The following is a 13,171-nucleotide window of genomic DNA, read 5'->3' as shown; positions in this document are numbered from 1 at the left end:
GATTTTTTCCTTCTTCTTTTTAATAATGTCTGCATGTCTTTATAGCGCGTACACCTTCCTGAAGTTTATGGTGATGTGGACACTGGTGCTGCTGGCAGACTTCATCCTTGAATTCAGACTGGAGTACCTGTGGCCGTGCTGGCTCTTCTTTGGGAGCGTGTACACCACTTTCCACTGCCATGGGCTGGTGAGGACTCCTGCTGTGTGTGATTTCATATTCTGTGCACTGGCCCTGATGATGATAAGCCAGCCAGTGATGCGTAGTAGGCTTCACGCAGTGAACAAGAACATGGCTTTTCTTCTATTTTCAGTGAATTACTCACATTTTACTTTCCTGTTGTTGTTGTTTTTCTTTCTTTCCCTTTTTGTTTGCAGGTTATTTGTGTTGTTTTTGTTTGCGCTGCCTTCACTCTGGACATCTTTTGTTTAATTTTTGTTCCTTTGCACTGGCTGTTCTTTGTGGCGAGCACCTATGTGTTATTCAATTACATATGGCACACAGGTGAGTATGACAATTATCATCCACTTGGCAAAATCTGCCCAACTTTCTTCATCTCATAAAATAAAAAATATTCTCTTATTTAAATTTATTAGTAATTTTCTTCTCATCTGATTATTTTTCCTCAGAGAAGGGCATCTGTATATCAACTGTGTCTCTGTGGATCCTGCTCGTGTACACAGAGGCTTCACTTCGACTCAAAGACCTTAAAACCTCACATGCCAACCTGTCCCATCTTTTTGCCGCTCACTGGTATGTTTATTTGATACAAAATGTATAAAGTTTAGATTTAGTATTTAATATTTCATCACTGAAATATTATATACTGACTACTTTCTAATATTTATAATTTATTCCGGCACAGTTAATGTGGAGCACCCACAATTTCCTTGTACATGTACAATGACAATAAAGGGCTGTTCTATTCTATTCTAACTGCCTTGTATTCACTTTCAGTATTGGATATCCTGTAGTTTATCTGGGGTTTGATGCCACCTGCTACTTCACCAACATCTTTAAGCTGCGCATACAGAAAGCAGTGCAGAGTGAGAATGACTTCCACATGCACCTCCTTCAGCACTCGCTCCCCCCAGGCCTGCAGGTTTATCCCAAGACAGGCACAGATGGCAGCAGCAGTGAGTCTGTGCACCTGCACCATCTACCTACCATTCTTACTATCTGGAGGGTTTTTCACTCTTCTTTTGGTTTCGGTCGTTCTTGTTTTCAAGCTGACAGTTTATTACAATCTCCACTTATGGAGCCACTCAGTCAGGTGATTACAACATACATTTGTGAGTCAGTTCGCTGAGAAGACGCAGACAGTAAAAGTCCCAAGCTGAAACTGTATTTAATAACCTCCTAGAACATGATGTGTTGCTGCTGGCACAACAAAGTAAGCAATCTTCTTGTTACTGCAACTGTTTGACGCTTTGTGCTATCAAAATATTTCAGAGTGCTTCTGAAAATAGATAAGTGCTGCATACCGATGTATAAATGTATCGTTTAATATGGTAATTACATGATAGGGGGAGAAACTAACATGGACAGAGATGAAGGGAAAGGAATAAGAAGCAAAGGTGCAAAAATTGACATTTTTAAAACAATTTTGACAAAAAAAATTTTTCAATACGTGCATTATAAAAAATACATTTGACATTTTAAGTTGTAGATTTTGTTTGCTTTTTTTTTTTTTTAAACAGTCATGTCTCCCCATGTTTTCATTTTCTGGCTATTTTACTAATTACAAACTCGGCACACATTACTAGTCAGTACTGGTGAGATTTGGACTGTATATAAAAGATGCAAGTCGAAACCACTGTGGTTCAAAATCCTGTGGTGGCCAAAGTAAGTCTAAATAAGAATCTTAATTTATAACCCCACACTTTACAGAGCAAATTATTTCTTTCGTGTCTTACTGAAAACAACATAATGCTAATATGAAAAAATGTGGTCCCCGTCATAAATCCACCCATTTTCTCAACCAGCTTATGCTGGACTTTTAAAAAGTTTTACAGCTTTTCCTATGGATAAAGACCTCCCCCACTGGCATTCATTAGAATGATTTCTGTAATTTCACACATGTTTTTCTTACAATTTAAGCTCAAAGAGTTGTCAAGTGACTTTTTTTCACTATAGCAACATTTCTTTATCATATAGAAGAACTGAGATTTTCTTAATATAAGAAAAACACAGTTTTTCTTATATTAAGGTATCTGAGGGATTAAATGTGTATTTAAACTTCTTTACACTGACAGAAAGGGGTGTTTCGGGTGCACTTAAGATCAAAGTGGGCTGTGTGTGCCCCATGATGTAAAATGGATTTGACACATCCCTGGTGTAAACTGTGCAAAGCAGTGGAGAACCTATTTATCACTCCATAGGATCAGTGAAAGGACTGCAGGCAAATATTTTGGTTGGGTTAAGTCAGTGAGAATTCATTGTGATTAATAAGTAATTCTAGTGACTGATGCTGGCCCTGTTTAAAGTTTTAAATGTTAGTTCATACCAAAGTGAGGATAGCCATAAATGTTTACTCATCCTAGATGTTTCTGAGCTCCATAGTAGACTCCTAAAACTGACCTGTTTTGATTTTACAGCCTCCAAATGGAAAGTCAAGCCTGAGTCGAGTCAGTATCAGTGTCAGAACGGTGCTGTGCTGGCCCAAGATGAGGCACACACTGTGGACTGCCTCCAGATCCGCAGTGAGGAGAGAGCAACAGAGAAAGGGTCACAGGAGGTGAGGTCAGCCGAACCAAACCGCCGGCCACCATCGTCATCGTCGTCATCATCCAAACCCAGTGTGGGTGAGTCCAAAGATCTGCTGCACAGCAGCACAGGAGGACCGGAATCATCAACAACTCCAGAAAATCTACCTCAAGAGGAGCACGGCAGCAAAGCAACGCGAGCAGCTAAGAACTCCTCACCAAAAGTCAGAAGAAGCAGCTCAAATACTCCTTCACCTCCTGCGGGAAGGACTGAGAAGAAACACAGGTCTAGCTCCAAAACAGTCAGCCCCAACAGGGATGCAGCAGAAAAGAGTGCCACAGCAGCTCAGAGTTACCACACTGAACAGACAAGCAAGTAAGTATTTAGCTAAGCTTGACTCGGGTGATGCTTACAGCAGTGCTAAAATGTTGTTTTTTATCTTGAAGGCTGGAGCAGGAGCTGAGGAGGCTGAAGAGTGAGCTGCAGTCGAGCAGGCAGACCGAACAGGAGCTTCGAAGTCACATCTGCAACCTGACCAACAGCGAGAGGAGCCTTAGACCAGAGGTTTCCCTGCTCAGACAGTCCAACATGCTTCTCCAGAGCAAGTGAGTGTCCAGTTGTTATCACACAAAACCGGATTTTATAGTACTTAAAATACTGTAGCTACTGTCAGTAAATATGAAAAAATGTTTATCCCATCTTATCCAAACCTAAAGTGACAATGAAATTGTTTCTTCTGTCCATGAAACAAAGCAAAAGATTTGAACTTAACTGTCACTGTAGAATTAAAAACCTGCACAAGAAAAAGAAAAGGTTTGTGTGTAAAGCTACAATATCAGATCAGGTGAATGTGCTGTATGAATGAAGTATAGTATATCACTATATAAAAGAGAATATGATGAGATCACTGACTTTGCTGATCAGCTGCACTGCTGCAGACCTGCTTTGTCACACAAACCATTTTTATTACCTGTACGTTGCCACAGTATCTACTTTTTTATGTTTTTAATGCAAATTATGTTTCCACTCCTCCTTTTCCTCCAATATGTGACTCAGATTATCACTCTAAGCACATTTAGAGCTAAAAAAAAATGGGGGGAGGGAGGCTCAGTTAGTTATTTTATCCCACTACAGAGGTACTCCTAACACATTTACCACATCAAAACCACGTCCAGCAGCCAAAGGCTATAAAATCGCATTTGAGAAGAGCATGTTATGCAGTTTTGATCAGCACCACCAGCTTTGATAAGCCATGCTCCAGTTTTTTTAAAGGAAGGTGCTCTCCAGTGACTACAACAACTACAAGGATGATAAGAAACCTGTTTAACATTTATGTCTGTTTTTGAAGTATGCTTGACGCTGATCTCAAACGAGTCCATTTGCATGTGGCAGTAACCCACATATTGCTGCTCTTTTTCTGCAACTTATTTAAAACCACTTTAATGTCATCCCTTCAGGATTCTGTGCCTAACTAAAAACAAGCAGAGGGACAAGCAGACTTGTGTGATGCTGGAGAAGAAGACCAGAGCAGAGGCAGAGGCCAGACTCTCTGCTGAGAAGCAGTTGGCTGAGCTTCAGGCTCAAAAACTGGAGGAGGCGGCGAGCACAGCACGGAGTCTAACAAACAGGTAACCCACACTTTTAAATTCCCTCTTATATTTCCTGAAACATGCTCTGAGTTAAATGTTGCTGTAAGCATGCGGCCAAACATTTGGTTTAAATGATGTTTACTTGCTTTCTTGTTGAGAGTTAGATGAGGAGATTAACATTATTTTGACTAGCCTTCCTTAGCCAGTTAGCCTTGCGTTGTTCAGAGGTTAAGAAGGCTGCCAGTCATCACTTAGACCTTAAGCCTCAGTCACGCAGGCCCAGAGACCAGCCGGTGGCCCTCTGGCAACCAGCACTTGCTAAGTAAAAATGTGTATTCCTTAACTGCTCAGCATGAAGTTGCTGGGAGTCGGTCAGTGAAATCGGTTGCAAAGAGAGTGCTACAAAGAAAACTACCTTGCAGCTGCTTTGGTTGCTCACAGATTGCCACGGTCATCCTTACAGCAAGAATTATGATTCAGCAGGACGTCTGTTCCATAGGTATGTCGTAACTGCAACCTCCACTGAAATCTTATACTGCAGCCTATGGTGTAACCTCCCTAGAAACATAAATACATGTTGGGTCAACATATGTTGTTACAACATTTTCTTAGAAAGTCACTGAACTCCATTTCTGGGTTATGTCGCAGTTTTTGAAGTTCCACTACAGCACAGTAAATAGTTATCCAGCATTTGCAGGCAAGTCAGCGACTTCCATGTAAACTAGGGGCGACCATGGCAACCTGCTAGTAATCAAAGCAATTGAAAGAGGTTTTCAGTGCAGCATCCTTTGTGAACAGCTTTACAACCACTCACCAACTGGTTGGGAATACATTTACCAGTCTTGAAACCTGTGGGACCAAAACCATGCTAACCGACACTTTACCGTTTAATTTGGCATTCTTTCGCTAAAGGTTAGCCAAGAAATAGTCCAATACAGGGTTGACACGTTTTAAAAAACAAGTGCCACTGACTGGATATTTTCTCTTCTTGATATTCTCTGTAAACCCTAGAGATGGTTGTGTGGGAAAATTCCAGTAGATCATCACTTTCTGAAATACAGGCACCATTCGCTGTGCTATAAACAAAGTGACTTTGATTGCTTTTATTCTTCATTCTGATCTCTTTGAATGTATCTGCCAGCTTGAATGAACTGAGTTGCTTCCATGTGATTGGCTGATGAGATATTTGCGCTAATGAGCTGTTGAACAGGCGTACTTGAGTGGCCAAAGAGCGTATGCTATCTTCGAACAAAGCCGAGCTAGCTGCTTTTCCCGCGTTCCTGTCTTAGCTCTAAGCTAACCAAGAGTGACATTGATCTTTTCCTCTAATTCTCTGCAAGAAAACAGATGATTCTTTAATTTACCATAAGCAGTTACTTCTTTTAAAGAAATCTCTCGTGTGTGTGTTCAAAATAATTGAAAGAGAAAACATCAGTGTTTATAATGCAAATCAAATGTTCTGTTTCTTTCTGTGGAAACTGGTCTTCAGTTCCCGCCAAAGCCTCTCTGTCACTGCTCAAACGCTCTCATTTTCTCCGTTTCCCACACCAGGCAGGAACACTGTGAAACCCAAATGTTAAGGAAAAAGGTTAAAGAGCTAGAGACAGAGTACAAACAACTACAACTGGAGTATCAAGTGAAAGACAGTCGTGTGGTAGATCTAGAGAGTGATGTTGAGGTATCTTTTTACTCTATTTGGGAATGAACTTGTGCATTTAAGTGTCTGTGAGTCTCAAGTGATCCAGTGCTCGGTTGTCCTCAGTTTGGTCATGAAGTCCTTCTTTTGCTGTTTGATTTGCTGTTTCTGATTTTTGTGTGTTTAACTCCCTAAGAAAACAGAATGGTTTTCATTGAGGAACTTGAGCATTTTTTTTGTAATCCATTTTATTTTGGCCTGCAGTCACCATAATGCACTCTGTCATCACATCAGTATGCAGCATTACTGTATGGGTGTTTTTGTGTGACATTAGGTGTGTAAATTGTGGTTCTGTGTGGTATTTGATGTCATTTTAGTGGCATACTTTCCATGGAGCATGCTGTACTAGAAGCCAGGTCTTTCATAAAAACATTACACTTTTTTATCACCTTTCACAAAAGGCAAATTGTTAACCTAGAAAGAGTCATCTTTCAAAATATCTTAATGATAATGTGCTGCAGATTTTATGTTTTTTGAATGGCTGGCTGGCCGTCATCACTGTTTGGAAGTAATTATGTGTGTGGTGCATTGGTTTTCTGAGCGTAAACTGTGCCTGTCTGAAATACAAAAAAAAGAAAAAGATACTCAGGAAACCAAAGCACCAACTCCCACAGGTGGTCGCTGCAGGAATTACTACTGGCATTTTGATGTTTTGCACTTATTCTTACTGCTAATGTGTTCTCTGGACTCAGGCTTTGGGAAAGTACCGCTGTGTGGAAAAAGAGACAGATATGCTGCTGTCCACTTTGTCAGCCATGCAGGAAAAGGCTCAACATCTGGAGTACAACCTGAGCGCTGAGACTCGCATCAAACTGGACCTCTTCTCTGCGCTGGGAGATGCCCGCAGACAGCTAGAAATCGCCCAAGGTTGATATACTTATTTCTGATATTAATTTAGATCAGGGGTGTCAAACCCACCTGACAGCTTTGGAAAATGTGAAGGATACTATGACATAAATTTGGGACTTTTATTGTATTTTCAGAGGTTTTACAGGTTTTTCATATAGATAAAGACCTCCCCCACTGGCATTCATACGACACCAAAGTACTTAAGTGATAGATAAACTATTAAATGACAGAAAGGGGTCCACATTAATGTAAAACCAAAAGAAAATATATTTTCTGTGACTTAGCAAAACCTATTTTATAATTACAGGACAGTCTGGACAGTGACTAACCAGAATTTCTTCTGTAATTTTATACATTTATTTCTTACAGTTTATGCTCAAAGAGTCGTCAGATGACTTTCAGCAATTTCTTTATCATGTAGAAGATCTACCGTTTTTCTTATATTAAGATCTCTGAGGGATTCGGTGTCTAGTTAAAATTATTCACACTTAATCCGTTAAATCCTGAACCATGACATAAATGCCAGAAAATTCAATTTGTTTGAAAATGAAGTGTTTAGTCAACCCTCTGGGGAAAAATGTTATATATTAATTAGTTAAAAATCATACTGATGATGTAAAAGTCTCAAAAACGCATGTATCAAATATGATATGCTTTAAACGGACTGTAAAATCAGTTTGACATCCCTGATTTACATCACTGTGTTTTTTCCCCTTCTTCAGTTTGATCTGCAAACTGCCATTAGATTAGAAATTACTGTCAAGGAAAGTAAACTATGATATGTGGGGCAAATTGTGAGTCGGATTGAACAGCACCACCGTGTGACTGCTGGGATTTTTAAAAATTGTTTATTTAATGTTTTTCTTTTAGCATTGTCGTGGTTCCCTCAAAAAAAAAAAAAAAGAAGCCAAATTGATTACTTTTGGGTTATCACTAAATACAGAAAAACATATTTGGAAACAAATTCTTCACAAATTGATGCCAGTTATGATAAATTACATTATTGGGCCACACCTCATAATCTTTGAGTTCAGTTTTTGTTCAGTGACATTGCCTTTACAAGCAATTGTAAAAGAAAGAATGAGCTGTTCTAAAGAGCTTAGTGATAGTGGGAGCTTCATGGCATGGGTTTCCATTGCTGAGCAGTTCCTGTAGGTGTAGTGTGTAGTTGCTCCAGTACTTTTGTTTATATGTTGTATTTTGGAAGCTTGAATCCAATTGGCAGTAGTAAAAAGCTAATGTTAAGTAATATACAAACTACTAGACCATGCTTACATGGCTTCATCAGTGCCACTGCGTATGATTAGGATAATACGATGAGGCGTATTATCCCCAAGAACTTCTGTAATCTTCCTTTAAGCCACTTGTCAGTAGCATAGAAAGTATAAAAGATGGATGCAGCCATGATGTTACCGATTGGTTAATGAAGTCCCGATTTGAAGCAGTTTTGGCATTTCAGCTTTTTACCCATCAGTCGTAAAAGGCTGATGGGGTATTGTTGTCAGCATAGACGTCCAAGATACAGTAGGTGTTCAAATCCCTGTTACCTTAACCTCAAGGTTGATCTGCCTGAAAAACTGAGGGTACCAGATGGTCAAGCCTCTGAGCGTACCATGGATGATGCTGCTGTCTGACTCTAACATGGACCTTTATTTACAAAGTGAACTTCTTGTTTCATCAGTACGACCTGAAACTATCAGTTGAGACTGCATATACATCAGAAAGTGTGTGCTGAGGTGACAGAGCGAGGCTGCTGAGAGCTGTTCACCGTGCATTCCCCTCCTGGCCATTAGAAAGAAAAAGTTTTGCACTAGCTTAATTTTTTCCTTTGTATTGTCTTTGGCAAATGCTTTTAATGGTTAGTGAGAGACTATGAAAGTGGCTCTGTGGTGTAGTGGTTAACACATTCACTTAACATGTGAAATGTTCCCAGTTTGAGAGCAGGTGGAGACATAACCCTAGCCTCTAGAGGTGACAGGCTACTGTAATCCTACTGCCAGTCTCAGGGCTGGAGAAATGTCAGAGCTGTGCTAAACTGCAGATCTGATTTCAGGCATTCGACCAAAAATCCATTAAATTAAACCCAATGATTTTGTGGTTTAATAGAGGGTGTTTTAACATTTCAGTTGTCAGACCTCACACGACCACTTCTCCTCCTTGTGGGGAATTTCAGCCAAATGTAGATAACACCCTTGATACCACAAATCTTAGCGATGAGTTTAGACTACTTCTGCTCAGATAAAGTCTTCTTTGAATAATCCATCTAGCTTATTACCTCGATTTGAGTTTAAGGTTAAGATTAAGGGGATTTTGCACGGACAGAGAAAATCTTGCTCAGCTTACATTCGAGTGCAGAAATAACAGAAATCCTATGCGTTGCAGCTCATTCAGTATCTATCTCCTTACATCTACACCTTCCTCTGACAGATAAGGTGATGAAGCAGGACAGGGAGATAAGTGAGATGAAGAAGAAGATTGCCGAGGTGATGGCGGTGAGCCCCGGCATGTCCTACATGGCGCCCCGGCCCCACGTGCCACAGAATCTCACCAAGTTGCTCAACTCCGAGCGCTACGTGTTGAATCCACGAGCATTGATGTACCAGTGTTTGAAGAAATAGGGGACGTCCCAGAGCTTTCACACCTCATCAGAACTCGTCAGATCCGGACGAGTTTATCACAGAGCTAAACAACACCGCGAAGTCCTCTACTTCCAGCCATGAGTGGAACCAGGCCAAGCCTCCACGAGTCGAATGCCTTTTGCTGCACTGATGGTGCTAACTTGATATTATTCTGTATATTTCCTGTTTTCTGCCACATCACAGGTCGAAGAGTTTCACTCCAAAATGAGGTATCTAATATGCAGAGCTGGTCATTTTTTTGAAGGAAAACAAAAAAGGTTTACTTATCCCGATTAAATACAAATACAGGTGTCAGCAGAGATACAAACCAAGTAGATTTATCTGAATGAAGACCTGGTGCCCGATGTGGACATGCCCAGAGGAAGATGGCACTGACAGGTTCTCTGCTGCAGCTGTAAAATATTTAATTAAACCGCTCTTTACAGTTTAACTCCTGGCATGAAAGTAAAACTAACCGAACAACATTATTTAAGTCCGTTCATGTGTTAAACTTACAGATGTGTAAGAATTCAGAGTTTTCTTGATCTGCTGCAATACTGACAAGAAGATTCAAAGTAATATCTTTTTTAAGCAGTATTTGTCAGTATTTATTAGAACAAAATGATCACTGAGGTCCAGCAGTACAGGTACTGATCATAAAATTAAGAAAACAGTGGCTGACTTCTGTTCCGGTGTCTCAGTCAGTCGTGACAGTCAAACCACGTAACTCTGAAACTGGAAATCAGCCATCACGCTTTTTTCATCGTCTCGGCTTTTCTTTGAAAAAGAGGCCATATTTTAGACTTAAATCTTTAACGGATTTTGGGCAAATATTGGAGTTGTGAACATTATTTACATTCATGTCTAAACATGATTATAGAAAGATGAGAAATTCGTATACAGACTTTTGTCAAAGCCTCAGTGGTTATGATAATGAACTTGTTTCTCTAAATGTCTCTATTGGAGAAAAAAAATTTTGAATAATAAATTTGGTATATATGCACACATTTATATAACCTGGTCAGCTACATCATTAAAACCACCAGCTGAATAATGTGCACGACCCTCTTGAGCCATGAAAACCTTCACGGATCTGCCCTGCTGCAGGTCCTCGGATTGCTGCATGTTTTCTGTAGGTTTTGAGTTGGGCTCGATTTGGATTGAGAGTTCGGATTGAGACCCTTTAAGAGGAGGGACTACTCTTCTATGGTCTCTTCAGGTGTCTGTTGTCCCAAACTGAGTACCGTTGGTTGTTTTCTGCGCTTCTTCATATGCTTATGAGCACTTTTTGTGGTAGAACGCGGCCATCGGGAAACGCCATTACCATGTAGCGGGTCAGAGCTTCCTGGAATTGCTAGAAGCTCTGACCCGGACCCGAAAACAGATGAGTGGGTGGGTTTCAAAGTAAATTTAAAATCTTCCTGCTGAAAATTATAACAAGATGATCAATGTTGTTCACTTCACCTGTCTGGTTTTAATGTTGTGGCCGATCCTCGTACCATTCTATCAAAGTGTAAATGTGACTATTTAATATACCCCAAATGTTTAAAACAAGTATGCACCAAGATGTTCTTGTGTGTGCCTGTAAATAGAGATTTAGGAGTATCTTAATTGTGCTGAAATTCAGACAAAATATGTGCGTTCAACACAGAGCTTTGGAATGAAACCCTTCAGAGTTGGAATATTCCTGCATAACAGGCGGCATCTTTGTATGAATATTCCTGGTTGCCATCCGGGAGACTCTTGAGAATAGTTAAGTGATGTTTTATTGTCTTACTGACCTGATAATTTTTTTAAAAGAAAGCTCACTTCAGCTGCGACTGAGAGCCCGCTATTTTTTTGATGTTTGGCAGCTCGTGGCTCCACAGTGGCATCTGGAAAAGAGAGACCGCGACCTTGTCCGAGAAGTAAAGCAGAGCCGGGAAGGACAAGGGGGACGGTGTTGACGAAACATGGCTCACGGATGAAATTACTGTGCCTATATACTTTCAAACTCGGAAGTAAAACACAAATTTTAATGTGAAAGAGTAATGTGTTTAAATTGAAGTGCTATGTACTGTTTTTGTAGTTTTTGCTTCATTTCTTTCTTAATTTGTTTTTTTTTTACTCAGTGTACAGAATTGAAAAATTACCCACGCAGCTGAAAAACACTCATGAACTGGATGTCGCCATTTTGGTAGCTTTTTATTTAGAGCGTGTTTCTAGGGTGTTTTATATCAAAAATATTTTTTAGTCTTGCTGTTCTTCTTATACTGCTGTCATTTTGTACGGCACTGTGTTTGTCAGCATGAAATGTGTTTTATTCAACCGTTATTTGAGCACACATTGTGACTTTATGTACCTGGATGTACTTGTACAAGGGCTACAGTTTCTTAACGTTTTTGGACGAACAATTGTTAATTCAAACGATGATGCTCTGAGGCTGGAGATCACACTCCTGATACACCAGGACCCCGTTTTGTATAAATTATTTGAGTTATCAAATGAGTCTAATTTGTGCAGACATGTGCATGTTCCTTCACTCAGGAGCCATTTATGGTGTCATTTTCTGACTTTGAAGGTAAAACGAGCAAAATTGACTTCTTCTGCAAATGGAAGTGCTTTCTGAAAACTTTAGTGTAATGGCTAATAAAGATCATCTTCATAAACATTTTGGCCTCACAACAGATCAACAAGAGACACTGAGATTATTTAAGATGATCTCCTTTTCTGATCTGTAGATTCATGCTGAACTAAGTTACAGAGTGCCTTTGGGGCATGGGTTTGAAGACATTTTGAACTCGGTTACTTACTCGTTACTTTCAGAGTAACTAGTTACTAGGGAAAGTAACTTTGGTTTTACTCAGAATTCTCTTATTAATGTGTTGCTCGACTAACTGAATACCCAGCAAGGATGCCAGCTTGCTTACATGTTAGCACTATCCTGCCACAAGTGCACTGTGCCACCCAATGGCCTGAACCTAAAATGGCAGTGTAGTAGTGTGAGTGCAAGTTAATGATGAAAGGAATGAAACTAAATTAGAAATGAACAATGTTTGTTTTATGTGTCACTTTTTATCGTTCTCTTTTAATCCATTTCTATTGTTTCAAACGTCTATAAATGCAAACACATCATTTTGGGGTTGATGCAGCAGTACTATCATCGTACGTAGTATCACTAGGAAGCAGCAGTGGATCGCAAAACACGACATACAGTGTGTTGAAACTTTTGAAAGGTATATTTATTTTTGCCATTGAAATGGGTAGAAAGTATACTTTTAGCAGTGCCAACATTAAACTATGCCTCAGACCATTTACGAGCTGTAAGTATCAAAATAGTGCAAAAATGGTTCAACATAAACACAGTTAGTCACACAGTTTGTCCATTCTTTGTAAACTTAACTGAAAACAGCTGAACTGCATCAACTGTGCAAGTTTGCCCGTCAGTTCAGTACTGACGGGCAAACTTAAAAGGATTTTCAGCCTCACAAATAGTCAGTATTTAACCAAAATAATATTTCCTCCAGTCGGGCCATGTAGATAAGTAAAATATGATGGTAGATTAAGTGCTTCAGTGGTCTAAGATTCTAGCCTACGTCATAGCGTCACGTGCGCTTTTTACGTCCAACACGGAAACTGCAGTCGTGGTGCTTTCGATTGTGCTCTGAACTCGGAAATTCTGCCTTCCGACTAGGAAGATGTAGGTAAATCCAGACTGCAGATGAGCTGAATATGT

The 13,171-nt window shown here is 39.9% G+C and overlaps 1 protein-coding gene across 4 annotated transcripts in view; it reads left to right on the top strand.

Annotated features, from left to right (window-relative positions):
* The window catches only part of si:dkey-12h9.6 (macoilin-1), a 32,313-nt gene extending 19,823 nt beyond the window's left edge, over positions 1-12,490 (top strand). For 3 of the 4 annotated variants that reach the window (XM_076873961.1, XM_076873960.1, XM_004568726.5), the window contains 10 exons: positions 46-187; positions 376-502; positions 628-751; positions 956-1,134; positions 2,596-3,079; positions 3,151-3,309; positions 4,162-4,332; positions 5,845-5,971; positions 6,682-6,856; positions 9,266-12,490. In XM_076873961.1, the coding sequence (XP_076730076.1) occupies positions 68-187; positions 376-502; positions 628-751; positions 956-1,134; positions 2,596-3,079; positions 3,151-3,309; positions 4,162-4,332; positions 5,845-5,971; positions 6,682-6,856; positions 9,266-9,456 (1,857 nt within the window). In that variant the 5' untranslated portion in view covers positions 46-67 and the 3' untranslated portion in view covers positions 9,457-12,490. The remainder of the gene's footprint in view (positions 1-45; positions 188-375; positions 503-627; positions 752-955; positions 1,135-2,595; positions 3,080-3,150; positions 3,310-4,161; positions 4,333-5,844; positions 5,972-6,681; positions 6,857-9,265) is intronic. The other variant, XR_191662.5, reaches the window with a different exon arrangement.
* Positions 12,491-13,171: the final 681 nt, after the last annotated feature.

The sequence above is a fragment of the Maylandia zebra genome, linkage group LG15 (assembly GCF_041146795.1).
Source record: "Maylandia zebra isolate NMK-2024a linkage group LG15, Mzebra_GT3a, whole genome shotgun sequence".
NCBI classification, from domain to species: Eukaryota; Metazoa; Chordata; class Actinopteri; order Cichliformes; family Cichlidae; genus Maylandia; species Maylandia zebra.
The sequence above is the reverse complement of the archived record's forward strand: the minus strand, read 5'-3'. Positions and strand labels throughout refer to the sequence as shown.